This window comes from Mustela nigripes, chromosome 14 (genome assembly GCF_022355385.1).
Source record: "Mustela nigripes isolate SB6536 chromosome 14, MUSNIG.SB6536, whole genome shotgun sequence".
In the NCBI taxonomy this organism is placed as follows: Eukaryota; Metazoa; Chordata; class Mammalia; order Carnivora; family Mustelidae; genus Mustela; species Mustela nigripes.
This window is the reverse complement of record NC_081570.1, coordinates 34,761,213-34,788,477: the sequence shown is the minus strand read 5'-3', so window position 1 is coordinate 34,788,477 and position 27,265 is coordinate 34,761,213. Positions and strand designations below refer to the sequence as shown.

Here is a 27,265-nt window from a genome sequence, read left to right as displayed (position 1 = left end):
CACTAGGCCCTGGGTTGGAATGGTTAGAACTGCAGACCAGTTTCTCCCACACTGGGCCTTTGGACTTTGGCATGAAATTTTCCCAGCAGGCAAGCCCTACCCTGGAAGCATCCACAGAAATGCTGGACCTGACCACAGTTATTAGCAATGGTGGGCCTGTGGTAGAAGCAGAGTCCCAAGGCCCGGATGATTAGAAATCCTTCTGCATGGACTTTGTCTTGCAGAGTCTGGTGAGAGGGAAGGAGGTCTCGAGCTACTGAGAGCAAAGTCTGTCTGCTTGGATAGCCAGCCATACTCCGCTATGGCCCCAAGAGCAATCCAGGGGCCCTTACAGCTAGTTTAGAGGCAATTTCTATAACCAGAGAATTGCTGAGGGTACACTTTCTTTTTTTTTTCCCCTAAAGATTGTATTTATTTATTCAATAGAGAGCAGGAGAGACAGGGAAAGAAAGCATAAGCAAGGGGAGCAGCAGAGGGAGAGGGAGAAGCAGGCTCCCCACTGAGCAGGGAACCCCATGGTGGGGTACGGCGTTCAATCCCAGGACCCCGGGATCATGGCCTGAGCCAAAGGCAGACACTTAACCAACTGAGCCACCCAGGCGCCCCTGAGGGTGCACTTTCTTGAATCCTCCTATTCCTCCATCTTCCTCAGAGGCCGAGGTACACTTTCTTTATCCACAACAGGTTAACAAGGAAGAAGAAAGTGCTATGCACATATGCTACTTTTAATGTTTTAATGTGTAGTTACTAGGCCAAAAGCATCATGCATGAATTAATTCTTCCATGGACATTTTGCTGTATGAATGGACCAAGGGATGAGGCAAACCTGTTAGGTGTTCAACCCCGCAGCCTAAAGTTTCCCTTTCCACAGGACGGAGACTCTGGAAATACTGTTAATTGACACGTTCTCAAAAAGCAATTCGGGAATGTGTAGCAAGAGCCATAAAAATGTTCATACTTTTTGACCCAACACCCTCACTTCTGGGAATCTGTCCTAAGGACATTCTCCAAATAATTGATACAAAGACTATGTGGTAACATGAAATGTTAATGATGTAATGGTAAACAAGTCTGGAGGAACTGACCAAGAAATTGGCCAGAGATAGTAGTAGTTGTGTTAGAGTAATGAATTTATTGGAGATTTTTTTTCTCTTTCCCAAACCTTATATGTTAGAGTATTGATTTTACCCTCCTCTGACACTCAGGGTTAATCATTCAGAAACCTGGCAGAAAGAACACTCAGAACAATTTAATAAATTGAATAAAGGAATTATTCCCTGTTTCCAGTCCTTTCCACCCTGGTTTCTGCAACTCTCAGTGACTCATTCAACCATTACTGAGCACCAACTAACTGTCAGTGAGAGAGACAGACTTTCAAATCCATAAATAGTGTGTTACAAGGAGCACAATGAAGGAAGGAAGCGCTTATCAGGAGGGAGGTGTGAATCAAGGAAGGCTTCAAGGAAGTGTGATTGGCTCGGGTTGGTTTTGAGGGTTGTCTTCTAAGACAACAAGGCCACAACACGTCCAAAGGCAGAAACGACGGGAATAGCATGGTGCTTTTAAGAAATTACATCTAACTCCCCAGGGCTGGAAGGAACATTGAGTGGATGTGAAGGAATTATGGGAGAGAAGGCTTTAGTTAGATTGTGCAGGGCTCCGTGCTCCAGATGGGCTTTGTGTTTTGGAGCGATCATTAGATTTGCATTTTAGAGAGATGACTCTGGCCTCGGTGGAGAGTGGACTGAAAGGGGCAAGAATGGAGGCAGCAAAGAGTGAAGTCTTTGGGTCGTGGCTGGGCCGGCCAGCAGATACCCTTTCTCAGCATTGGCGTCTCCTGGCTTACGCTTGGCCAGCGCGGTGCCTCCCCGGGATCTCCCTCCCTGCTCCTCCCCCAGGGCCCCGCGGGCGGCGGGGGAAGCGAGGCGTGGGGTGGCCCTGCCTGGGTGGTCTCCTGCCCCGCCCCCACCCGCGGCGCCGTCGCCTAGCAGCGGATCCGGCTGCGCGGCTCCGGGTAATTTGCGGACCCCTCAGCCAATGGGAGGGCGTCGTCCCGGCCCGCTCCCTTTTTCTGGAGCTAAGGACGCCTCCTCCTCACTGCGCTCTCCACCTCTAGCCGCGCGGGGCGTCGCGGGCGGGTCGCTCTGCCTGCACGCGGGACCGACTCCCGCACCCGCGCTGCGCTCGCCCCCGATCGCAGCCGCCGCGGCACCCCAGCACCCCACCTTCACGCACGCCGCGCCTAAGCTGCCCCACTGAGTCCCGACGCGGGGCTCCGCGGTACCTGGGTACCAGGCCAGCTTATGGAGAATCCCAGATAACGCGGGTTGGGGGCGCCCACGCCCCCCATCCCCGCCGGCATGGCTCGGCCGCCGCCACTCCAAGAGCTGCCCCCTGGCTATACACCCCCAGCTCGAGCCGCATCACCCCAGGTGAGTGGAGGAAGCCGGAGGGAGAAAGATTGGGAGCAGATCTAGAGATTCCCCAGGTTTGCCACTCTGCAAGGTGTAATGTCGCTATAGCGAAGGGTTATAGCGTGTGTGTGTGTGTGTGTGTGTGTGTTTCTGCATCTTCTCATCTGGCCGGTGAGAGTGTGTCTGGTTTTCCCCTCTGACCACCTGAGAACAGATGTGTGCATATATGTCCTACTCTCAGAAAAGAATCGGGTATATATTGGGGTGGGAAGATGGGGGAACAAGAAACAGTTCTATCTTTTCCACCTTTGGGCCTTGTGTCTGTGTAGGTTCTACCTGTCCTGCATCCCAGAAACCAAGAACCTGGGGCTTGGCAGGGGGTGCACATAAGGAGGAAAGGGGAGGAATTCTTGCACTGTTGCAGTAATGTCTGGCTGACCCTTCTCTTTTCCATCCCAGATCCTAGCTGGGAGCCTGAAGTCTCCACTCTGGCTTCGTGCTTACTTCCAGGGCCTCCTTTTCTCACTGGGCTGCGGGATCCAGAGACACTGTGGCAAGGTGCTCTTCCTGGGCCTGCTGGCCTTTGGAGCCCTGGCACTGGGTCTCCGTGTGGCCATCATTGAGACAGACCTGGAACAGCTCTGGGTGGAAGGTGAGTTGTGGACACTAGTCAGAGCTGCTTGGGTATGGTGACCCCAAGATAAGAACAGGGTGAGGAGCTAGCTACTGAGTTCTCATGGGTTCCACCCTGGGTCTGGAGAGGGTACCTGCCTGCCAGAGCCTGGGCGGCTAGGAGCAGTAAATGGACATCTGCAGATGATGGGCCCCTGTGAATAGGTATGCAGAATAGTTATCTGTGAGTTTGTGTGTGTCTGTGTGTGTAGCAATTACTACCTACTTTTTATGGGTATTTTTTACTGCATGGCAGGGTTAGCAAAGGCAACCAAAATCTTTCAGTAGCAAGGAGAATAAAATATATGCTGGGATATAATATACAATAGAATATATAGTATGATGATTGGAATAAGAGAAGGCAGGGAGAGATCACACCTGACCAGGAGAATCAAGAAAATTAACACCTGGGCTCGGGAAACCGAGTAAATCATCTAGCAGGCCTCCACGCAGAGGTCCCATCCCTGGAGTCCCATGCACTGAGACCTCCTGCAACCACTCAGTAGAAAAAAAGTGGCGCAGGGTCTACACTTTGAGGCAACAGCGAGGTCAGACACAACCACATCCTCACTTCCTGGTGGAAGCATTAGCTAAAAATGATTTCTTATTAATAATTTTGGCATAACTCTCCTTTCCTGGGGCCTTTCCTATACTAGACTTCAGTAGAGTCAAACTCTCCTCTGTTCTTTCCTGGGAAATTTGCATTAGTGGGTCCCCCTCAAACCTCCCCCAGACCTGGCCGACACCCAAAGGCAGGCCCAGGTTAGAGTCTCACACCCTTGAGTTATTTCAAATGCTGGCAAGCCTGAGGATGCAGAGCAGATGTTTCTTGGAGCCTGCACGCCTGCCTGTTGGGCTCCCACACCCCATCCCCACCCTGCCCCAGTGCTCTGCAGCCTCACAGATACGTACGCACTCTAGGCCAGCCCTGGGGTCCAGAGCAGATGTTTCTCTGTGCCTGCCTGCTGCCTACTCCCAGCCCCGGGACACACATGTGCATACATGCACATACACATACCCCACCCACACCACGGCTGCCTGGGTGGTCCCAGATGACTGTTGGATTTCCTGCCACAATAGAAGCTGTTTCCCCACCACCACCTTCCTCCTCCTTCATTTCCCAGATCTTTCCCATCTAAACACTGCTTGAACCTCCATGTTCCTCATCCTCTCTCCTACACCCTAGCACAGGACAGGCTAGATCCCACCAGATCTTTGCTGCTGTTTGTGGAGGGGTGATGTAAAAGGCTGGTGGCCAATTCCTAGGGCTGCTTCCTTTATTTCAGAACACTGCTGTGTCCCATATCAGCCAGAACTGGGGTGAGATAAAAGTGATCCTGACCTGATCTCTGTACATCTCTGTACATCCGTAGCTAAGGCTTCTCCCAGCAGTGCCCTAGGCAATGAGGGGCTGATCAAGGTGAAGACCAAAGAGTTATTCTCTATTCCTTTCCTGTTTTGCGAATATAGAAAGCAAAGAAAGGAGCAGGACACTGGCTATCAGAGTTAGGGTCCCCTCCAGCTTTGCCATGGTGAGAGACAGGCTGTGACTCACCCTTGCTGATCAATTTTAAAGCTAAAAGGCTCAGAGATAGATTGATCTCTAAAATAAAAATATATATAACATTAGATATAAAATATATACAACATTAGACCCTAGTTGGTACTTAGAGGAACAGTGATAGAGTTGGCTTGAAATGGGAGCTGTCCCTGTAAACAAGGGACATGTATCTAGAAGGCAGGACAAGTTGGTGGACCCACTATCCACGCAAAACTGCAAGGCTGAAACCTTGGGAGTCAGGCTCAGTTCTTCTTGCTTACCTAACTGGTTACTAAACCAGCAAATTCTTCTCTCTTAACTTCTTTCATAACAGACCTCTCCTTTCCACCCTTGTGGCTGTTGTTCTAGTTGAGGCCTTTCTCCAGTCTCTGGTAGTACTCAACTGATTGTATCATTTAATATGCTTTTGGCCACATGAAAGAGAAAAAAGGAAAGGGGGCAGAAGGAAAGAAAGAAGAACAGGAAATCCAGTAGTAGACAGTAGAGCCGTTCCTGGATGGTTAATTCAGCCACCTAAGGACATCAGCAAAGACCCAGGTTCTTTCTATCTTTCTCCTAACCCTTCTTCAGCATGTTGGGCTTTTGTCCTGTGCTTATCACCTCCTTGTCCCAAGTGGCTACTGCAATGGTCCCTTTTTGGAAATGAGGGAGAATTTACCAGAAGCCCTCCCCCCTCCCCCCAGCTGACTTCCCATTTGGTCACTTGGGCAAGAACTGTGGAGCGGCCGATGCCTAAACCCTTCACTTGGCAAAGGCAGTGGAATTACTGTGATTGACTAATCAGATCTCACCCCTGAGGCTGGGGAGGGATCTAGCTTCCCTGAATCACTGGGCCTTTCAGAGGATGGCCAACAAAATCAAGTCTATTAGAAAAGTGACCAATCTTCTGCAGGACTTGCCTTCTAATCTGCCTCCACACTGCCCTCCTGTGGTGTGTCTAGTTCTGTCCAAGTCGGTCCCCTGCTTAGAGCCCTTCCACGACTTTCTGTGAGGTTCTGGGGAGTCTCCAGAATCAAGTTCAGCCTCCTTAGCACACATGTTAGGCCCTCCGAAACCTAACTCTTGATTTCTGCTCCAGAATTGTCTCTGCCTCACTCGACAATGTTGAGCCTTTGGCAGTTCCCTAGACCTACTTGGTCCAGAACATCTTTTCGCAACTTCTTCCCTTGGCCAAACTCTGTTCACTCACAGCTGAGCTCCAGAATGTGTTGTTAGGTGATGAAAAAGTCGGGTCATCTCATTCCTCTGCTCAAAACCTACCATGGCTCCCAATTCACTCTGAGAAAGTCTGTATCACTACAGTAGCTTACAGGCCCTAATATGTGAAATTTCTGGACCAAAGATTATGGACATTTCTCAGGGTCTGATATATATTCCAATATTGCTTCCCTCCAAATATCATACCAGCCTATACTCTGATGGTAGGTTAGAGTGCACTCCTGTAAGCCAGCAGTGAGGGCTATCATTATTTTTATTTTTGTTAAATTGATAGATGGTAATTTATTGCTGTTTTAAATCATATTGCCTATAATATAGGATTATATGTATTACCATTGTAGGATTATCTATAAGGTGGGTTCATTTTCCATGCTGGCTAACAACTCAGAGTCTCCCTTTTGTATAGGTACAGAAGTTTTTAACAGACTTGTTGGTATTGATGTCTCCTTCCCCTGTTCTCCTCCTCCCCCGCGCCGTTCAATCGTTTTAACTCCAGTTCTTTCTCATTTTTCTGTCCCACAGTCTCTTTCTCAGCAACCATTAAATAATAATTCCTTATCCCTACTTTGTGTTGGGCAGTTTCCTAAGTACTTTGCCTGCATTGATTCTAATTCTGCCAAGATAGGCACATTCCCCATTTGACAGATGAGGAAATTGAGGGCAGAGAGACTGGGTCATTTGCCCCAAGCACAGACCAAGTGTTAGAGCCCAGGCTCAAAGCCAGATGTGTCCAGAGCCTTCAGGCTCTCCCTTACACCCACTGTCTCTCCCTGGCCACACAGCACATCCCAGTTCATCTGTCCTCACATCTGTCACCATCATTGTTGTCAGCCAAGGTTTACTTTTTTCTTTGCCTCATTTTTTCTGAGTATTCTCTATTTTCTTTGACATTATACTTTATATTTTCAGTGTTCCTTTCTTTTGCTTTTTTGTTTTGTTTTGTTTTAAAGATTTTATTTAATTTTTTTTTAAAGATTTTATTTATTTATTTGACAGAGATCACAAGTAGGCAGAGAGAGAGGAGGAAGCAGGCTCCCTGCTGAGCAGAAAGCCTGATGCGGGGGCTCCATCCCAGGACCCTGAGATCATGACCTGAGCAGAAGCAGCTGCTTAACCCACTGAGCCACCCAGGCGCCCCCAAGATTTTACTTAACTTTTTGACAGAGAGAGACACAGCGAGAAAGGGAACACAAGCAGGAGGACAGATAGAGAGGGGGAAGCAGGCTTCCTGCTGAGCAGGGGGCCCAATGCACAGGTCAATCCTAGGACCCCAGCATCATGACCTGAGCCGAAAGCAGACGCTTAACCAACTGAGCCAACCAGGCTCCCCTTTCTTGCTTTCTTGATAGCTCTTTCTGGTTCCTTCCTTCTCCTGTGCACCTCTCTCCTCAGCAAGGTCATTTACTATGAGGAGCTTATTTCTGTCCCCTCCGGTCCCTCCTTGAGGCAGCTCTGGCCTAAGCCTTGTGAAATAAACACTGTAGTCCAGGCCTGGGGGAGGAGTGGGGAGTCAGAGAAGGAAGAAAATGGGGCATGTGCCCAGCATGGCTTTGGGAGACCGTGTCTGTGAGGGAGGGCCAGGAAAGTGGTTTGAATGGGGGAGGTGTGAGCATATGGGTAAGTCTGTGTGCAGGGTGTGCGGCTCTCATGAGTGAGGTGATTATATGGGTTTGAAAAAGAGACTGGGGAGCACGACGATCGCAGGTGGGGCTGGAGTCTCACAGAAGGTGAACATATGGGCCCCAGAGGTGACAGGGACCCAACAGGAAGAGGCCCCGGACAGGTGGCAGCAGAACTGAGCCTGAGACCACCCAAGGCTGTAAAGCCTCAGCAGTGGTTTGGCCCTTGCCCTCCTCCAAACCCCAGTCAGGCCATATCCCCTGGCAGCACCGCTGCCCACCCATGCCCCAGGCCCCAGTTACAGAGCGTGACTCTGTGGTCAGCACAATGCAGGATTGGAGCGGTGCCGAGATCAAGGAGACTGAGGCAGGCCTGGCTCTGGGCCTCCTGCTGCCTGGACAGTGAGATCTGGGATCTGGAACTTTTCTTCCCCTTGGCCCATGTTGGTCCCCATGTCACCTCTGCCAGGTGATCCTGGGTACTTCCTACATGAGGAGAAGCAGTGTGCTGACCCCACCCATCACACTGAAGGCAGTCTGATCGTCCCCCTCATCTGTGCCACCACAGGCCCATTATGACCAGCTGCTCCTATCCCTGCCCTCTTTAGCATAACAATCTGCAAAAAGACGTATTTCTAGAAAGCACTGCCTGAGACCAGCTGACCTGGGAACCAGCCACAGCGCTAGGCCTGTTCTTCGAAGAGACCCTCCCGGTGGCAGTCTCCCTATTGATTCCTTTTGTCCCTCCTTGTCTTCCTCACCAGAGCACAAAAGGGCTAAGTGAGGGCTCCCATACCGGGATACCTCCCTAACCCCAGCCCTGCCCCAACTCATACTGACCTCTCATTCTGAAGTAGTTTGCCCCACACTGAGCCATCCTGATTCATGGGGAAATCTTAGACCACACAAGAATTCCACAAGGCCATCCAGCTGAGGTCTCTCACTTCCACACCAAGCTCCAGATTTAAGCAGAGCGCCAGGAGCTTGGGGAGTCAGCATGACCATCGAGGAAAAAAACAGGGGCTCCTCTCAGAGCACTCCTCCTCCCTGTCCTGGGAAGTCTCAGCCGACTAGGGTCCCACACCCCCAGAGCTCTGATCCACCGAGGCTCTCTTCCCTCCACTTTTTCTCTATGCTCTGGCAGTGGGCAGCCGGGTGAGCCAAGAGTTGCATTACACCAAGGAGAAGCTGGGAGAGGAGGCTGCCTACACCTCCCAGATGCTGATACAGACCCCGCGCCAGGAAGGGGAGAATGTCCTCACACCTGAGGCTCTGGACCTCCACCTCCAGGCAGCCCTCACCGCCAGTAAAGTGCAAGTATCACTCTATGGAAAGTGAGTCTGGCTGAGTCCCTGAGCAGCTGGGAGCGAGGCCTGTGCGGCCGGGCTGGCGTGGGAATTCCCCTCTTCTGCTGATCTCTTGTGCCCCGGCCATTTCAGGTCCTGGGACTTGAACAAAATCTGCTACAAGTCAGGAATTCCCCTAATTGAAAATGGAATGATTGAGCGGGTGAGTGTCTAGAGCTGTTCTTTGAGCCTGGGTCTGGGGGAACCTTTTCTGCAAGTAGGGGAGGGCTGTGAGAGACGGGGAGGTTAAGAGTTGGGAGGTGGGGGTTACAGAGGGCATCCTGCAGAGACTGTGGAGAAAGGAGCCCAGGGATGGGACTGATGTGGCCTGGGGTGTCCGTGGCAGATGATTGAGAAGCTGTTTCCGTGCGTGATCCTCACCCCCCTCGACTGCTTCTGGGAAGGAGCCAAACTCCAAGGGGGCTCTGCCTACTTGCCGTGAGTGCCCTGCTTCAGCGAGCTCGGGGACTTCCCCTGCAGAAGAGAGGCAGGGAGGACAGAGGATGCTCGAAACCGTACCAAGGGCCCAAAGCACCTGTGAGGCTCAGGCCTGAGCACAGGCTGCCCCATGGGTCTCTCCACATCCCCCATCTCCTGGCCTCTGAAGGAAAGGAAGACTGTCTAATTTAGACAGAACAAAGAGGAAAAAAAGATCCCCAGAAAGCGACCTTGCCCAAGAGAGTTAGCTAGGTAGGGGCTAAGCTGTTGCCGCAGGCCGGAAAGAAAACCTGTTAGAGGCAGGTGTCCACCGGTAATGTGTTAGAGTCAAAGGTAGCCGGCTTGGGAAGGGACTCTGTGGGGCTTTTCTGGGCCTTTTCCTTGTATTAAGTTCTGTCCGTCCTCCTGTCCATATCAGGGCAGCCACCTGGTGGGCTGGTGTAGCCTGGGAGTTCTGGGAAGCTGAGCACTGCAGACCTTTCCTATGGTCGGGCAGATGCATGAGCCGCTAGGAGGAGAATGAGAGACAGCAGGGGGTCCCCAGCAGCCTTTTGGAGGGTGGGAATTGATTCTTTACCCTCACCAACTACGGGCTCTCCCCTCAGCGGCCGCCCTGACATCCAGTGGACCAACCTAGACCCAGAGCAGCTGCTGGAGGAACTGGGCCCCTTTGCCTCCCTCGAGGGCTTCCGGGAGCTGCTAGACAAGGCACAGGTGGGCCAGGCCTATGTGGGGCGTCCCTGCCTGCACCCTGATGACCTCCACTGCCCACCTAGTGCCCCTAACCATCACAGCAAGCAGGTGGGTGCCAGCCGGGTCTGCCAGCTGGAGAAAGGCTATTTTCCTTCCCTTTCCCCTCCTCAGATGTTCCTCTCTTCTGGGAGAGAGCAAACTGTGCTCTGTGCTCTGCCTTCCGTTCCCTAGACATTGTCACCCTGCCCCTACTGCGCCAAATACCTAGGCTTTCCCTTTCCCATTCAGTTCTTCTAAGGAACCCTCACGCGGGGCGCCTGGGTGGCTCAGTGGGTTAAGCCTCTGCCTTCAGCTCAGCTCATTCATCTCAGGGTCCTGGGATCCAGCCCCGTATCAGCAGGGAGCCTGCTTGCCTTCTCTCTCTCTGCCTGCCTCTCTGCCTGCTTGTGATCTCTGTCAAATAAATAAATAAAATCTTAAATTTTAAAAAAAGGAACCCTCAGGTGATATATGAACCCCTTTGTGCTTTTCTAAGGCCAGAGACACCAGACTTTATCCAAACAGACTTGTACAGAGAAACTGAGGGCACACCAGCTAAGCACAAGTGCCATACCTAGTTTCCTGAGTGTCTCTGTAGCCCTGTGAATGTTAACCTTTTCCCAAAACCCACCAGAGTTACTCCAGCTCTTCCCAGAAGCCTATTTCCAGGCCTCTGCTTCCTCTAGTAGGCTCCTCTCTGCAGGACAATAGCTGTTCACTTTCAGGGTGGGCGAGAGGCTCTGGAGAATAGCTGTCTCCACTGCTGGCAACGGAGCCCCATGGCGGGCATGGTTCCTGGAGGTATGAGCCCAGGGGCCCTCAGTTACCCGCCACCAAGGCCTCTCCTGTTCCCCTCTAGGCTCCCAAGGTGGCTCAGGAGCTGAGTGGGGGCTGCCATGGCTTTTCCCACAAATTCATGCACTGGCAGGAGGAATTGCTGCTGGGGGGCATCGCCAGAGACCCCCAAGGACAGCTGCTGAGGTAAGGCCCCCCTGGGGCTGGCAAGGGGATCCCAGGCGTGGGAATCCATACTCTGATTCCCAGCAGCTCCAGCAGAAACCCGCCCCCATTCAGCCCCCCACTGGGTGCTCCAGCCCACTCTGACCCCTGACTCTCCTCCACTCCTACCCCCCCACCCCCGCCAGGGCAGAGGCCCTGCAGAGCACCTTCCTGCTCATGAGTCCCCGCCAGCTGTACGAGCACTTCCGAGGCGACTACCAGACGCACGACATCGGCTGGAGCGAGGAGCAGGCCGGCACGGTGCTGCAGGCCTGGCAGCGGCGCTTCGTGCAGGTGCGTGTGGAGCGGGGCGGGGGGCGGAGCCCTGAGGCTCCGCCCTCCTCCCCTCCCCCTCACCTCCGCCCTGTCCTCCCAGCTGGCTCAGGAGGCCCTGCCTCAGAATTCATCCCAGCAGATCCACGCCTTCTCCACCACCACCCTGGATGACATCCTGCACGCTTTCTCTGAAGTCAGTGCTGCCCGCGTGGTGGGAGGCTATCTGCTCATGGTGGGTCCCGCTCCTGGCTCCTCGCCCCAACCTCCACCCGGTGCTCCTCCCGGGGAGCTGCCATCCAAGCCTGTGTCTTTTCTCCCCACAGCTAGCCTATGCCTGTGTGACAATGCTGCGCTGGGACTGTGCCCAGTCCCAGGGTGCAGTGGGCCTTGCAGGGGTGCTGCTGGTAGCCCTGGCAGTGGCCTCGGGCCTTGGGCTCTGTGCCCTGCTCGGCATCACCTTCAATGCTGCCACTACCCAGGTATACCAGGACTCCCACGCAGGCGTCAGGGGCAGTGGTTGTCTCTGTCCAGGCTACTCAGTTCCTCCAGCTACCCACCCCTGTGCCACTCCAGGTACTGCCCTTCTTGGCGCTGGGCATCGGTGTGGATGACATATTCCTGCTGGCACATGCCTTCACAGAGGCTCCCCCTGGCACCCCTCTCCAGGTGAGGCCTCATCCACCAGTCCCGGCTGGTCTGAAGCAGCTCAGCATAGGGTAAGAGCCTCCTGGCTGGGACGCCTGGGTGGCTCAGTTGGCTAAGCATCCGACTCGATTTCGGCTCAGGTCATGATCTCAGGGCCCTGGGATGCAGCCCTGTATTGGGCTCTGCGCTCTGTGGGGTCCCTGCTTGAGACTCTCTCCTTCTCCCTCTCTCTGCCCCTCCCCCTGCTCATGTTCGTTCATACTCTCATTCTCTCAAGTGAATCTTTTTTTTTAAAGATTTTATTTATTTATTTGACAGAGACAGAGAGATCACAAGTAGGCAGAGAGGCAGGCACAGAGAGAGAGGGAGAGGCAGGCTCCCCACTGAGCAGAGAGCCTGATGTGGGGCTCGATCCCAGGACCCTGGGATCATGACCTGACCCAAAGGCAGAGGCTTAACCCACTGATCCACCCAGGTGCCCCTCAAATAAATCTTAAAAAAAAAAAAAAAAAAAGGCTCTTGGTTTAGGCAAACTTAGGCTGGTAATCAACCTGTCTGTGCCTCAGTTTCCACATCTGTAAACAGGGGTGACAATAGTGCTTGTGCTGTGAGGGTGTTGTGAGGACTGGTGAGAACTCTGGCTGAATTGTTAGAACAGTGTGTGTGACGCGTGTGTGGTATGAGCGGGTATTTGACGTGTGTGTGGCGCTCTGTAAGTGTGAGCTCCGTGTGGTTACGGTCCCCCCTCCTCCATCCCAAGCTCCCAAGCCTCCCCTGCGCTCTGCCTGGAGGACCCATGACTCCTCCCCTGTCCTGGCAGGAGCGCACAGGCGAGTGTCTGCAGCGCACCGGGACCAGCGTCGCGCTCACATCCATCAGCCACATGGTTGCCTTCTTCATGGCGGCCCTCGTTCCCATCCCTGCACTGCGGGCCTTCTCCTTGCAGGTGAGGCCTCAGGAAAGGGCCCAGGTTCCAGGTGAGCATGAATCCAGGGGCCTGCTTCATCCAGCCTTTGTGTCCCTCCTGTCTGTCCCCCAGGCGGCCATAGTGGTCGGCTGCAACTTTGCAGCTGTGATGCTTGTTTTCCCGGCGGTCCTCAGCCTGGACCTGCACCGGCGCCACTGCCAGCGCCTTGATGTGCTCTGCTGCTTCTCTAGGTACTGTCCCCACGTCTCCCGCCCCATCAGCCCTCACCTCTGTGGTCCCATCCGTCCCGTCTCGCCAGCATTCCCACAGACCTGTCATCCCCATTCTCTGCCTCCTGCAGCCCCTGCTCAGCTCGGGTGATCCAGATCCTGCCCCAGGAACTCGGGGACAGGACGGTCCCTGTGGGCATTGCCCACCTGACGGCCACAGTTCAAGCCTTCACCCACTGTGAAGCCAGCAGCCAGCATGTGGTCACCATCCTGCCACCCCGCGCCCACTTGGTGCCCCCACCTTCTGACCCGCTGGGCTCTGAGCTCTTCAGCCCGGGAGGGTCCACGCGGGACCTCCTAGGCCAAGAGGAGGGGCCCAGGCAAAAGGCAGCCTGCAGCTCCCTGCCCTGTGCCCGCTGGAACCTTGCCCATTTCGCCCGCTATCGGTTCGCACCCTTGCTGCTCCAGTCACACAGCAAGGTGAGACCCTAGGCCTGGAGAAGGCGGGGTGAGCCAGGGCCGGGGCTTCAGTGCGTCTGAGCCCCAAGAAGGGCCAAGGGCCAAGGCCCCTGCCTGAGCCTCCGTGGGCCTCCAGCTTAGCTGCCGTTCCCCACAGGCCATGGTGCTGGCACTCTTTGGTGGTCTCCTGGGCCTGAGCCTCTACGGAGCCACGCTGGTGCAGGACGGGCTGGCCCTGACGGATGTGGTGCCTCGAGGCACCAAGGAGCATGCCTTCCTGAGCGCCCAGCTCAGGTACTTCTCCCTCTACGAGGTGGCCCTCGTGACACAGGGTGGCTTTGACTACGCCCACTCCCAACGCGCCCTCTTTGATCTGCACCAGCGCTTCAGCTCTCTCAAGGCTGTGCTGCCCCCCCCAGCCGCCCGGGCGCCCCGCACCTGGCTGCACTATTACCGGAACTGGCTGCAGGGTGAGAGGCAAGACGGCTGGCCGGGAGGGCTGCTGCAGGCTGGAGCCCCTGCGGCCACAGTCTGATGCCCCTCCCTCGTCCGCCCCCAGGAATCCAGGCTGCCTTTGACCAGGACTGGGCTTCCGGGCGCATTAGCCGCCACTCGTGCCGCAACGGGTCTGAGGATGGAGCGCTGGCCTACAAGCTGCTCATCCAGACGGGGGATGCCCGGGAGCCCCTGGATTTCAGCCAGGTTGGAAGGGGGGCCGGAAGGGTCGGGACGCAAAGAGGGGCCCTAGGCCTCGTGGGCCCAGACTGTCAGCCCTCTCCGCCTCTGCAGCTGACCACGAGGAAGCTAGTGGATAAGGACGGGCTGATTCCACCCGAGCTCTTCTATGTGGGGCTGACCATGTGGGTAAGCAGTGACCCGCTGGGCCTGGCGGCCTCGCAGGCCAACTTCTACCCCCCACCTCCCGAGTGGCTGCACGACAAGTATGACACCACCGGGGAGAACCTTCGCAGTGAGTCCGGGGGATATGGGGGGGGGAGGTCGGGAGCCCAGCAGGAGCCTCAGCCTGGGTCCACACAGGCCCTACCCACTGCTCCCCCTGCTCACAGCACCCCCCTTCCCTGCCACCCCCTACCGTCTGCAGTCCCGGCAGCCCAGCCCCTGGAATTTGCCCAGTTCCCCTTCCTACTGCGTGGCCTCCAGAAGACCGCGGACTTCGTGGAGGCCATCGAGGGGGCCCGGGCAGCGTGCGCCGAGGCAGGCCGGGCCGGGGTGCGCGCCTACCCCAGCGGCTCCCCCTTCCTCTTCTGGGAGCAGTATCTGGGCCTGCGGCGCTCCTTCCTGCTGGCTGTCTGCATCCTGCTGGTATGCACCTTCCTCGTCTGCACCCTGCTGCTGCTCAACCCCTGGACGGCGGGCCTCATAGTGAGTCCTCGTGGGGCTGAGGCCACAGACACCCCTGGCTCCCCACCCCTGCCCCGCCCTGCCCATCATCCCTTCACCCCGGAGCCCTGGGTGAGCCCTGCCTTCCCCAGGTACTGGTCCTGGCGATGATGACTGTGGAGCTCTTTGGCATCATGGGTTTCCTGGGCATCAAACTGAGTGCCATCCCCGTGGTGATCCTTGTGGCCTCTGTAGGCATTGGTGTTGAGTTCACGGTCCACGTGGCTCTGGTGAGCACAGGCACTGGGGGAGGGGTGGACCCGCTGCTTCAGTGGTCAACAAATATTTATCAAGCTCCCACAATGTGCTAGTCACTACCTAAGAATTGGTTTCAAGTTCCTGTTTGGGCACCCCCCCTCAAAAAAGAATTGGGGATATAGGGGCACCTGGCTGGCTCAGTTGGTAGAGCATGTGACTCTTGATCTCGGGGACATGAGTTTGAGCCCCACATTGGGTATAGATATTGCACAAATAAAAAAACTTAACAAAAAGAATTGGGGATATAATAACAATCCAGGCAGGCTGGGGAGTTTTTTTGTTTTGTTTTTTACGATTTTATTTATTTATTTGACAGAGAATGCATAAGCAGGGGGAATGGCAGGCAAAGGGAGAGGGAGAAGCAGGCTCCTCACGGAGCAGGGAGCCCCATATGGGGCTTGATCCCAAGACCCTGGGATCGTGACCCAAGCGAAGGCAGTGGCCCAGCAGACTGAGCCACCGGGTGCCCACAGACAGGGTTTGCCTTCAAGGAGCTTATATCCTTTAGTGTAGACATGAACAATAAACATGTGAACAAATAAATAAGCAGCCATTTCAGCAGAGAGGAGGGGACAAGGCCTTGACCAAAATGGGGACAGAATAGAAGTTGAGAAAATGGGAACCAGTAATTTTTGGGATGGTTTTACTGTGAAGGGATCAGAGAAATGGGACGGTAGCTGGATGGCAGCACGGGTACAGAGGCTGAGACGGAGAGGCTCGGCCCCTCCCACAGCTTGGTGTTCTCTGGCTCAGGAGGAGTGGGAGGGGGGCGGGGGCCCCAGACCCACAGGCAGCACTGACACAGACCTGGCTGGACCCCGCAGACAGCTCCCTTCCTTTTCCAAGAGCCCTGTGCTTCTCCTTACAAGAACGATAGGTACTCCGTGGAGGTGGGGAAAGCCAGCGTGCAGAGAAGTACAAAGGATGAATTAGAAATCCTCTGAAATCCCATCCCGACAAGTCACTGTGAGCACTTTGATGTCCATCCTGCTGGACTTCTGGACCTGCATCAGCAGACTTTTTGTGTAAAGAGCCAGACAGTAAATATCTTACTGTCACAGAGTGTCCCTTGGGATCCTACCATTGTACTGTAGCCCCGAAGCAGCCACAGACCATAATATGTACGTGGATGGGTGTGGCTGCATTTCAGCTAAGCTTTATGTACAAAAACAGGTGACAGGCTTTGTTTGCCAACTCTTCTAGACTTCTTGCGGTGTCTCCCCGTCGACGTGTATAGTGTTCCCTAAATAGACTCAGGCATACTTCCTGGACAGTTCAAAGCTCAGTTTACCTGACCTGCGAGCCCTGGGGACAGATGAGAAGTTGGGGGCATGGCTGGACAAGGAGCAGCTACAGGGCCTGTCTGTCCCCACAGGGCTTCCTGACCACCCAGGGGAGCCGGAACCTGCGGGCTGCCTGTGCCCTGGAGCACACCTTGGCTCCAGTGACCGATGGGGCTGTCTCCACATTGCTGGGTCTGCTCATGCTTGCTGGTTCCAACTTTGACTTCATCATAAGGTAGGGGAGGGCTGGGGCGGGGAGGTGCAGCCTGCCTGCGTTAGCCACAGGGGCTACCCAGGCTGACCACCTGCCCCACGCAGGTACTTTTTCGTGGTGCTAACAGTGCTCACACTCCTGGGCCTCCTCCATGGGCTTGTGCTGCTGCCCGTGCTGCTCTCCATCCTGGGCCCCCCACCAGAGGTGACCATACCCTCCCCCTGCTCCCAGCCCAGGGCTTGGGGTGGGACAAGCAAGGGAAGAGTCAGAGCCAGGAAGAAAATCTCAGTTGCCCAAAGACAGGACTCAATTCCCAGGGACCCTCCCCATGAGGTCAGCTGAGGCTGGCAGCCTCTCCCTTTGCCCAAACACCATGTCCCTGCCCCTCAGCTTTCCTGGCTTCTTCATGGGACCCACCTTAGCGTTTAGGGTCCAGAGCAAGGTGCAGGGTTTGTCCTAGACCTTCACATCCTGTCCCTTGTCGGCTCTTTTATCCTTCTAGAAGCCAACAAGGGCCACAGCTTCCCAACAATCCTGGTGATGCACCAGGGAGCTGCTGTAGGGGACTGACATCCTGGGAGCCTTGGGCTCACTGGGACCGTTGTCTCCTCCAGGTGGTACAGATGTACAAGGAGAGCCCAGAGGTCCTCAGCCCCCCAGCTCCACGAGAAGGAGGGCTCAGCTGGGGGTTGTCCCCTACCCTTCCCCAGAGCTTTGCCAGAGTGACTACCTCCATGACAGTGGCCCTCCACCCACCCCCACTGCCTGGTGCCTACATCCATCCAGCTTCTGATGAGCCCACTTGGTCCCCTGTTGCTACACCAGCTGCCAGCGGCTCCAGCAACCTCAGTTCTAGGGGACCATGTCCAGCCACTGGATGAAAGAGTGCCTGAAGCAAGGAGACCCTGCTTTGGCCACATGAGGTCACCGGGAAGCAATGCGGGGGGTGCGGGGGTGGTTACTAAATGTAGGACAGCTGCCTGGAGAACCCCGCTGCTGCGGTCTCTCTCATCCCCTCCCCTGCCCCAGTGGTCACGGATCTCCCTGCTGTCCTACGAAACCAGCAGCCTCTGGGCTCAGAGCAGCCTTGACACCAGGCTGTGTGTGTGGGCGCCTGTCCGGATGGGGGAGAGGCCAGCAATTGAGGCTGCCGCCAGGCCCTCTTCTCTCCCCACCCCCACACCCCTGTGCTACTGGCCCCTAGCAGACCAAGACGGAGGGGTCCTCTAGCACCCTTTGCGAAGCCTGGGCCCCCCATGCTTGGCAGCTGCCCACATCCTACCACATAAATTATTTATATGAAGATGTTTATTTTTGTAGTTTGTATAGATGTTAGCTACGCTGAAAGTTTTATTTTTAAAGAGTGAAATATATTCTATATGAACTCCTCTCAAACGACTTCGGCGCTTTTCTTTTGAACAAACGGGAGTTTGCAAGTATAGGGGTGTCATAGTCTGAGTTCCTGGGGCTACTCTAATCCTGGGAGGGAAGGGCCGCAGGTGCTAAATTTTTGTAACATAATTTGGGTCCATTTATTCACCTGGCAAGTAATGATGATCAGCAAACGTATGCTGGTCGTATAGTCGGCAACAGGACCTGAGTCAAGTGCTCAGTGTGCGAAAAGATACAAAGGTTTTTGATGTCAAATTCTACGCAGTGTGGCTTTCAGGCCAGGCGGGTCCAGCCCCACACACACCTCTCCGGCGCAGTGCCCACCCGGCTGGTTCAGCAGCCTGCGGGGCGCAGGCGGAGGTGGAAGGTGAAGAGGAAGCCGATAGGGAGAGGAGTCGGCTGATGCAGAGGTGGAACAGCAGGGGCTCGGGAGAAGTTTCAGGAGTTTTATGCCTAAACCTAAGGCAAGAGGCCTCTGCAAGTCAGCAGTCTGGTGCCCCAGAGGCATCTCTGGCCAGACAGCCAGGAGACAGAGTGGAAGAACTGTCCAGAAACAGATTCTGCTATCCGCCGATGAAGTGCTGTATTTAAGCTGTTGGTGCTGTGATGTCACATAGCCCCATCATACAGAGGCCTAGAAGATTCTGGCCACACCACAGGGCTAAAATCGAGGACCTCACCTTAGGAGATGGGGGAGGCCTTTTATGGCCCTTCCCCAACTATTCCAGGACTCAGTCTCCAGAGACAAAAGATCCAGCCTGGGTTCCAGCCAACCACTCACCAGGAACAACCCCACCTTAAGAGCACTGCCTTCTCATATCCCACCACCAGGCTAAAGGCCAGAAAATCACATTCCAACTAAATGCAAAATTAATTAGTTAAATGCATAAACAAAATTACAGCAGTTGAATCAACACTAAAATGCCCAGGGGTGCCTGGGTGGCTCAGTGGGTTAAGCGTCTGCCTTCAGCTCAGGTCACAGACCTTGAGTCCTGGGATCTAGTTCCTGCATCGGCCTCCCTGCTCAGTGGGGAGCATGCTTCTGCCACTCCCCCTGCTTGTGCGTGTGCTCTCCCTCTCTCTGTGTCAAATAAAACCTTTTTAAAAAAGGTTTTAAAAAAAACACTAAAGTGCAGGAAGCACAGGTGGTTCAGTCCATTGAGCCGCGGCCTTCCACTCAGGTCATGATCCCAGGATCCAGTTCCTCATCAGGCTCCCCGCTCAGCGAAGAGCCTGCTTCTCTCTCTGCCTCAGCCTGCCACTCTGCCTGCCCATGCTCTCTCTTTCTCTCTCTCTGACAAACAAATAAATAAAATCTTTTTTAAAAAACCCAAATACTAAAATGCCTAAAAAGATCTAAAAGGAGGGGCGCCTGGGTGGCTCAGTGGGTTAAAGCCTCTGCCTTCGGCTCAGGTTGTGATCCCAGGGTTCTCGGATCGAGCCCCACCTCCGGTTCTCTGCTCAGCGGGGAGCCTGCTTCCTCCTCTTTCTCTGCCTGTCTCCCTGCCTACTTGTGATCTCTGTCTGTCAAATAAATAAATAAAATCTTTAAAAAAAAATTGTAAAAAAAAAAAAAAAGAAAAGATTTAAAAGGAGTGAATAGTTGGCTTTGAACCTAAAGTGGTGCAAGGGATGGAGGCTGGATTTCAGTCTGGTCGTGTTTGGGTCACTATGGAGGGGACTTTGGGGGGAGCAGGAGAGCTCACTGAGCTCGAATAATATAAAATATGTCAGCCTACCATGCTACTTACAAGCAGAGCGGCCTAGAAAAGCTAGCTACCATTGTTAGGGTCCGTGATTAGTGGTCAGCGGTCCCGAGACACCAGCGGTCCAGTGGTCAGCGGTCCCCACGCCTGCAGCCCCTAGACATCAGCAGTGTCTGAGACACCAGCGGTCCAGCAGTCCAGCGGCCCAGCAGTCAGCGGTCCTGACACCTGCAGCCCCTGGATGCCAGCGGTCCCAAGACGCCATTGGCCCTGAGATGCCAACGGCCCCTAGCCGCCAGCAACCTCGCCGCAAAATGCCTCGCCACCCCGAGCCACGAGCGGTCTTGTCCGCAGTGGTGGCTTCCTCTGGGTGGCAACCTTGTCAGAGTGACATCGTGGGGAGCAGAGTCTGTGTCATCCGGGTTGTCCTCCTTGTCATCGTCGCTGTCATCGTTGCCTCTTTGTCGTCGGGAGCAGCCTCGTCCGGGAAGCGGTCTTGTCCAGAATGGCCTCTTCTTGGGAGCGGCCCTGTCTGGGGAGCAACCTCATGGAGCAGCGGCCTCATCTTGGGAGTGGCCTCTTCTTGGGAGCGGCTCCAATCATGGAGCGGCCTCATCTGCGGAGCAGCCTCATCTAGAGCAGCCTCGTCCGGAGCGGCCTTCTTGGGAGTGACCTTCTCGGGATCATCATCGCCTTTTCGTAAGAGATAGCCCTGACCGGTCAGTTTGATTCTTGATGCTTGGCGCAAAATAAAGTTTTGTTTGACCTTCGCTTTGTATCAGTCTCGTTCCTTTGATCACGGATCCTAACACCATCACTGTGTTTCTGTGTCTTCACCTATGAAATGGGAAATTAGAGCCCATCCTGTAGGGTGCGATTTCTCCCCCCTCAGGATTTTCAGTGAAATCACTTGTGTAAGAAATAACCTGGTATCTCATTAGTCCTCTCTAGTTTTGTAGTTTGTATAGATATTAGCAGTGCTGAAAGTTTTTGCTCTGGAAAGTTATGCTCAGGGCAGCCCACCCGCGTGGCACCTCCAAGGACTCAGTCCTCTGACTTCAATACTCTTCCATGGCTCCCCATCACAGACAAGATGAAATCCAAGCCCCTTGCAGGGGCAGCTTGCTCTGCCATCACTCCAGCTCTCTCCCAGACAGTGCCTAGTCAGAATCCCACCCTCGGGCACCTGGGTGGCTCAGTGGGTTGGGCCGCTGCCTTCGGCTCGGGTCATGATCTCAGGGTCCTGGGATCGAGTCCCGCATCGGGCTCTCTGCTCAGCAGGGAGCCTGCTTCCCTCTCTCTCTCTGCCTGCCTCTCCGACTACTTGTGGTTTCTCTCTGTTAAATAAATAAAATCTTTAAAAAAAAATAATAGTAATTAAAAAAAAAAAAAAAAAAGAATCCCACCCTCATTCAGACACACTACACACTGAATTACTTTCGGTGTGCATCTCCTATAATTTCACATAGGCGGTTCCTTCCGCTAAGAACACTTTTCCTCCTTGGTGGAACCATCTTTTAATAAATAAATTGGATGCCATATGCCATCTCTTGCAGGAGGGGTAGTGATGTGCGAATGTCGTTGCTTTACTGTTTCCAGTTCTGCCCCATCACGGGGGGCGGGGGGGGGGCGGGTTGCAGGAGGAGCGGGAGTGGGGGGAGGTGTAGGGTGTCCCTGTGGGTATGCAATGATAAGCATCTAAACAATTGGGGCAAACGGACCCAGCCTCGGCATAAGGCTCCACACCGGCCGGCACCAGGGGGAAACACCCTTATCTCTCTGGGCAAACGGGGCGCGAGTTCCCTTGCAGACCACAGAGAAAAGAGGAAGAGCTACCGCCAGGGGGTCCCCCTGGCGCCTCCCCGCCGGGACAGCTGGTGTCTCCCACCAGCCCGGAGCCGCCTTGATTTGCATACCCATGGTGCACCACGAAAAGACAGTTCCACGATGCTTGAGTTCCAGCCCCACGGAGATTTGTGCACCGTTTCAGGACATACCGCCTGTTAGAAATACACGATGCGTACAAATTCCAGGCAGGGAGCACGAACCGTGCAACCACTGAACCACCATAACTGTGCTAAGAGCTGTCTTGTTCTAGGGAGTTTCAATAGAGAGCTAAACGTATACTCTGGTTTCTCTTCAGATCGCATAAATCTTTCGCCTTTTACTAAAGATTTCCGTGGAGAGAAACAATTCTGAGTTTTTATTCAATTTTTTGAGGTCTCACCTGGTGAGGCTTATTTTTCGGTGTCCAAAAATAGAAACGTTTGTCTATGCTTTCCGGTGGCTGAGTTGTAGTTTTTTTTTGGCGCAAAAGACAAGTTGTTTTTGTGGTGTTTACTTGTTGCTATTCATCTGATTAATGTCTTGCTTTCCATTGGTGTAGGTTTTCTTACTATTTTGTTTTTTTACAGTTCTATCTGCTATTACTCGAGTTTATTCCCATTTTTTACAGTTCTATTTGCTATTACTCGAGTTTAGGAGGGTTAGGACCAAAAAAGAGTAAAAAGTCATGCACGTTTTTCCTAATATCTTTCTTTTAAATTAATTCATTTCTTATTGTTTTTGTTTTTTTTTAAGATTTTATTGAGAGAGAGAGAAAGAGAAGCAGACTTCCCACAGAGCAGGGAGTCCAATATGGTGACGGTGAGATCCGGACCCCAGCCAAAGGCAGATGCTTAACAACTGAGCCACCCAGGCGCCCCTCCTCCCAATATTTTTGAGATACAACAGCAAGGGGAAAGCACAGTCCTGTCTCCCATCAGACTCCATAGTTGTTTCGGCCTCAGTCTGGTACGACTTTTTTCAGGCTGAACTTTCACATCCAACTCACTCTAGGACGGTTTTTCATGCTGAAGATAGCAGATTCCTTACTATAAGGAAGGGGCTTAATTTACTTAATTTTTCCAGTTCACCAAGCTCTGGGGGGGGGGGGGGAATGGGCAAGTAATATAATTGGGATAAGTAACTTACAATCTTAGTGATAAGTGCCTTACAGAAGCATTATGAGAGGATGGATAGGGCTCGGCACCAAGTGTGTCCTCAGATTTTAGACCCTCGTCCGCCCACCTATCTGCATCTTCTTGCCCAAGCTCATTTGATTTTCTGGCTTTAAGTGGACACCATCTCATAGCTGGTGACTGTCCACAAATTTACAGCCATCAGTAGGTCCCATTGATAACTATATTGAAATGCTTCATGCAGCTACATTTTAACTACTTCACCCTGATCCTAGAAGAGCTCTTGAGGGATTCATGAAAAAAACCCTCCCCAACTGTTCTCCTTGGACTACACCCCACCCCTCCTATCCCTTTGTCCTAAACTTCCACACAACACTCAGAGAAACTGGGGGTTTTTAAGTGTTACTTTTTAAAAAGATTTATTTGAGAGAGTGCACCCTCCAAGTAGGGGGACAGGCGGTGGGAGAGAGAGAGAATCCCGAGCAGACCCCCTGCTGAGCCCCACACTGCCTCATCTCTGGACCCATGAGATCATGACCTTAGCTAAAATTACCAGTTGGATGCTTAAACCTACTGAGCCACCCAGAAACACCCACACAGAAATTGTTTTAATGTAAAGCTGATCACACACTCCACTCTCCTGCATAAACCCCTCCAAAGTCTTCCCCAGGACACGTGCTTTACACCTTTCCTCTTTAAGGTCTCCAGTCCAGTGTTGTCTCAGAAGTCCCCCCTCACCACCGCCTATAAAACAGGCCCAGTTCTACTACATCGCTATTTATCCTTTTAGCCTGTTTTATTTTTCTTCAGAGTACAAACTACTCGCTGAAATTATATCATACTTTAAGTTGCTTGTCTGCATATGTTTCTCCTACAATGAAAGCTCTGTGGGGCAGGGATTTTTTTTTTTTTTTTAAGATTTTATTTATTTATTTGACAGAGAGAAATCACAAGTAGTCGGAGAGGCAGGCAGAGAGAGAGAGAGGGAAGCAGACTCCCTGTTGAGCAGAGAGCCCGATGCCGGACTTGATCCCAGGACCCCAAGATCATGACCTGAGCCGAAGGCAGCAGCTTAACCCACTGAGCCACCCAGGCGCCCCTGTGGGGCAGGGATTTTACCTGCCTTGTTCTCTGATGGATTCGATGACCCTAAATCAGGGCCTCTCACATAAGCACTCAATATTTGTAGGACAAATGAATGTATTTCTTTTCTAAGCATATATACAATACATAAACTTTTCCACTACAGTTCTCAGCACTTAACAAAATCAAGCTTCCTAAGAACCCTACTAAATAGATTCTGTTATTAGCTCCATTTTATAAATAAGGAAACTGAGGCATAGAAAGGTTACATACCCTCATTCAAGTTGCAAAGCCCCAAAGTGGTGGAATTAGGATTCAAACCCAGGCAGCCGAGCTCCAGAAGAGACATACTCTTAATCACTGTGCTACTGATGGGGTTCAGGACAAAATACAGTATCTTACCATACTGGATATTTTAAGCAATTTGAGAAACCACGAAAGTCACTCTCACCTCCCCATCCTACCCTACCTACACCCTCCCTTCTCTCTAGAAATGGGTCATTAAACCCTCAAGTGAGCCCTACCTTCCTATAACTGGAGGCAAGGCATCATCCTTATCTCCAAACTCAAAGGGGCTCCAAGAAGAATCCAAACAAACAGGCCTTGCTAAGTTTCCCCCAGTTTACTACACTTGCCTTATACTCTTTTTTTTTTTTTTTTTTTTTTAAGATTTTATTTGAGAGAGCCGCGTGCACATGCGACCTGGGGAGGGGCAGAGGGAGAGGCAGAAGCAGGCTTCCCCCTAAACAACGAGCCCAAGGGAGGGCTCCATCCCAGGATCATGACCTGGGCCCGAGGCAGATGCTTAACCCACTGAGCCACTCAGGCGCCTCACCCCATACTCTAAACCATCATATTCCTGGGGCACCTGGGTGGCTCAGTGAGTTAAAGCCTCCGCCTTCGGCTCAAGTCATGATCTCAGGGTCCTGGAATGGAGACCCGCATCTGGCTCTCTGCTCAGCGGGGAGCCTGCTTCCTCCTCTCTCTGCCTGCCTCTCTGCCTGCTTGTGATCTGTCAAAAAAAAAAAAACAAAAAAACACCTCAACTTTAAGCCATCATATTCCTTCATGACTATCCACTCTTCATCAAACCTTGCATAAAAATACTGAGGTTTAAGCATTTCTTCTGGTCTTCATTTCCTTTTTTTTTTTTTTTTTTTTTTAAGATTTTATTTACTTATTTGTTAGAGAGAGAGCACAAGCACAAGCCGGGGGGAGCCTGAGGTGAGGCTGGATCCCAGGACCCCGGGATCCTGACCTGAGCCACTTAACCTAACAGACTGAGCTATCCAGGAGCCGCTGGTCTTCATTTCCTTATGAAGACTCCCATATTACTAAAATTTATATTGGGGTACCCAGCTAGCTTAGTCGCAGAGGAGTATGGAACTCTTTTTTTTTTTTTTAAAAGATATTATTTATTTATTTGACGGAGACAAGGAGAAGGATCACAAACAGGGAAGTGGGAGAGGGAGAAGCAGGCCTCCCACCTAGCAGGGAGCCTCATGTGGCAGGGAGCCCGATTCGGGGCTTGATCCCAGGACCCTGGGATCATGACCTGAGTCAAAGGCAGACTGAGCCACCCAGGCGCCCCAGTATGTGACTCTTAATTGATCTTGGAGTTGTATAAGTCCCACGTTGGGGATAGAGATTATGTAAATAATTAATTAATTAATTTTAAAAAGGAACCATCTTAAATAAATTTTTATGCTTTTCTCCTATTAATCTATCTTTGTCAAATTGATTTCCAGACCCAACCAGGGACCCTAAGAGGGGCAAGGAAAACTTCTTCCTCCCCTGCACTACCTTTTTTTTGGCAAAACGAATCCTGCTCTACCTGGTAAGCACTGAGCTTTTTTTTTCAAAGATCACAGATACCTTTCTACATCACAGTAAGAATATACCATAGTTAATCAGGGTTCTAGGTTAAACCAAGACATCTAGTTTGTTTTCAATTCTCATTACCCAAACAATGCTGTCGTGAAGTGGTACTATGAGTAACCACATTTTCAGTCTTGAGAGAGAATGCCAAATAACTATCTTTAATTCATATATATATATATATATATATATATATATATATATATATTTGTATAAAATCTTGGAGACAGAAGTTTAACCATATTTTCTTCTTCTTTTTTTTTTTTAAAGGACTTTATTTATTTATTTGACAGAGAGAGAGATCACAAGTAGGCAAAGAGGCAGGCAGAGAGAGGAGGAAGCAGGTTCCCTGCTGAGCAGAGAGCCCGAAGAGGGGCTCCATCCCAGGACCCTGAGATCATGACCTGAACTGAAGGCAGAGGCTTAACCCACTGAGCCACCCAGGCGTCCCCTAACCATATTTTCTTCTAATTAACTGTCCCTTATTTTAGATTGATAGTGTGTTTTTTTTAAGATTTTTTTTTTTTAATTAAAGATTTTACTTATTTATTTGTCAGAGAGAGAGCGAGCACAGGCAGACAGAGTGGAAGGCAGAGTCAGAGGGAGAAGCAGGCTCCCTGTGGAACAAGGAGCCCAATGTGGGACTCGATCCCAGGACGCTGGGATCATGACCTGAGCCGAAGGCAGCTGCTTAACCAACTGAGCCACCCAGGCGTCCTTTTTTTTTTTTTTTTTTAAAGATTTTACTTATTTATTTGACAGACAGCCATCACAAGTAGGCAGAGAGGCAGGCAGAGAGAGAGGAGGAAGCAGGCTCCCTGCTGAGCAAAGAGCTAGATATGGGGCTCCATCCCAGGACCTGAGTCAAAGGCAGAGGCTTTAACCTACTGAGCCACCCAGGTGCCCCAGATTGATAGTGTCTTGTTTTACAGCTCTTTTAAACTCTTCATGCACTAAAATAGCATTTAAATAAGGAAATAAAGTCATCACTGAGCATTTACAGAGCACTGATTATGTGACTGTGACAGGGACTGTGGAACAAGAAATGAATAAGGCACCACTCCAGGGGATCTTTCTTCAGAAAGATTCAGATCTTCAGGAAGACAAAATGTGTAATGAATGAGAGGAAGCATGGGGCGTCTTCAGTAACTAAGAGAGTGAGTTCACAGCCAGAGGACTACGGCCTTCCCGAACCAGTGATTTAATGCAAAGATGGTAGTTGAGAGAAGAGTTACCACTAGAAATTCTGAGTGTCCCGAGAATGAAATAGAGTGTATTTTGTCCTCAGAGCAATAGGGATGTTGAGTGGCTTAAAAAGGGAAGTAGGGCTGATAATCTTAAGTAAATTCTGACTGCAGCGTGGGAAATGGTTGGCGGAGAAAGGAGCCTGGCAGGCACAGAGGCAGTGGAGCTGGAATGAGGCAGGAAGACTTTCAGAGCTTGTTGCATTCATTCTGACATAGATAGAACTAAAGCAAGAGAACCGAACCAACTGGAAAGATCTAGCAGAGGAAAAAACAACTTTCCTTTTACTCTCTGAGCTCTTGGCTGAGACTCTTGTAATAAGAGACAGA

The 27,265-nt window shown here is 52.2% G+C and overlaps 1 protein-coding gene and 1 non-coding gene across 9 annotated transcripts; both read left to right on the top strand.

Moving 5' to 3' along the window:
- Positions 1 to 1,769: 1,769 nt before the first annotated feature.
- PTCH2 (patched 2) lies at positions 1,770 to 18,057 on the top strand. Of its 8 annotated transcripts, XM_059374540.1 has the most exons (22): positions 1,788 to 2,432; positions 2,874 to 3,066; positions 8,629 to 8,818; positions 8,924 to 8,993; positions 9,177 to 9,268; positions 9,874 to 10,069; positions 10,860 to 10,981; positions 11,146 to 11,293; positions 11,376 to 11,507; positions 11,599 to 11,754; positions 11,849 to 11,941; positions 12,741 to 12,866; positions 12,960 to 13,078; positions 13,189 to 13,537; positions 13,674 to 13,986; positions 14,076 to 14,218; positions 14,306 to 14,486; positions 14,619 to 14,899; positions 15,010 to 15,147; positions 16,551 to 16,693; positions 16,777 to 16,876; positions 17,287 to 18,057. In XM_059374540.1, the coding sequence occupies exons 1-22, from the start codon at positions 2,361 to 2,363 to the stop codon at positions 17,551 to 17,553; spliced, it is 3,624 nt and encodes a 1,207-aa protein (XP_059230523.1). In that variant the 5' UTR covers positions 1,788 to 2,360; the 3' UTR covers positions 17,554 to 18,057. The 8 variants fall into 8 exon arrangements, 7 of the variants coding, with proteins under 7 accessions (XP_059230528.1, XP_059230529.1, XP_059230527.1 ...); XM_059374541.1 differs by lacking the exon at positions 15,010 to 15,147 and having other exon boundaries at positions 1,787 to 2,432; XM_059374543.1 differs by lacking the exons at positions 16,777 to 16,876; positions 17,287 to 18,057 and having other exon boundaries at positions 1,784 to 2,432; positions 14,792 to 14,899; positions 16,551 to 16,641.
- Positions 18,058 to 21,893: 3,836 nt separating this feature from the next.
- LOC132002296 (U5 spliceosomal RNA) lies at positions 21,894 to 22,008 on the top strand. The gene has a single exon (XR_009399798.1). It is a non-coding gene; the product is annotated as a U5 spliceosomal RNA (small nuclear RNA).
- Positions 22,009 to 27,265: the final 5,257 nt, after the last annotated feature.

Coding starts and splice junctions, on each gene's coding strand:
- PTCH2 (XM_059374540.1), top strand. CDS start 2,361: ATGGCTCGGCCGCCGCCACTCCAAGAGCTGCCCCCTGGCTATACACCC. Junction 11,508..11,598: donor TGGGAGGCTATCTGCTCATG/GTGGGTCCCGCT, acceptor TTCTCCCCACAG/CTAGCCTATGCCTGTGTGAC. Junction 13,079..13,188: donor GTGCTCTGCTGCTTCTCTAG/GTACTGTCCCCA, acceptor TGCCTCCTGCAG/CCCCTGCTCAGCTCGGGTGA.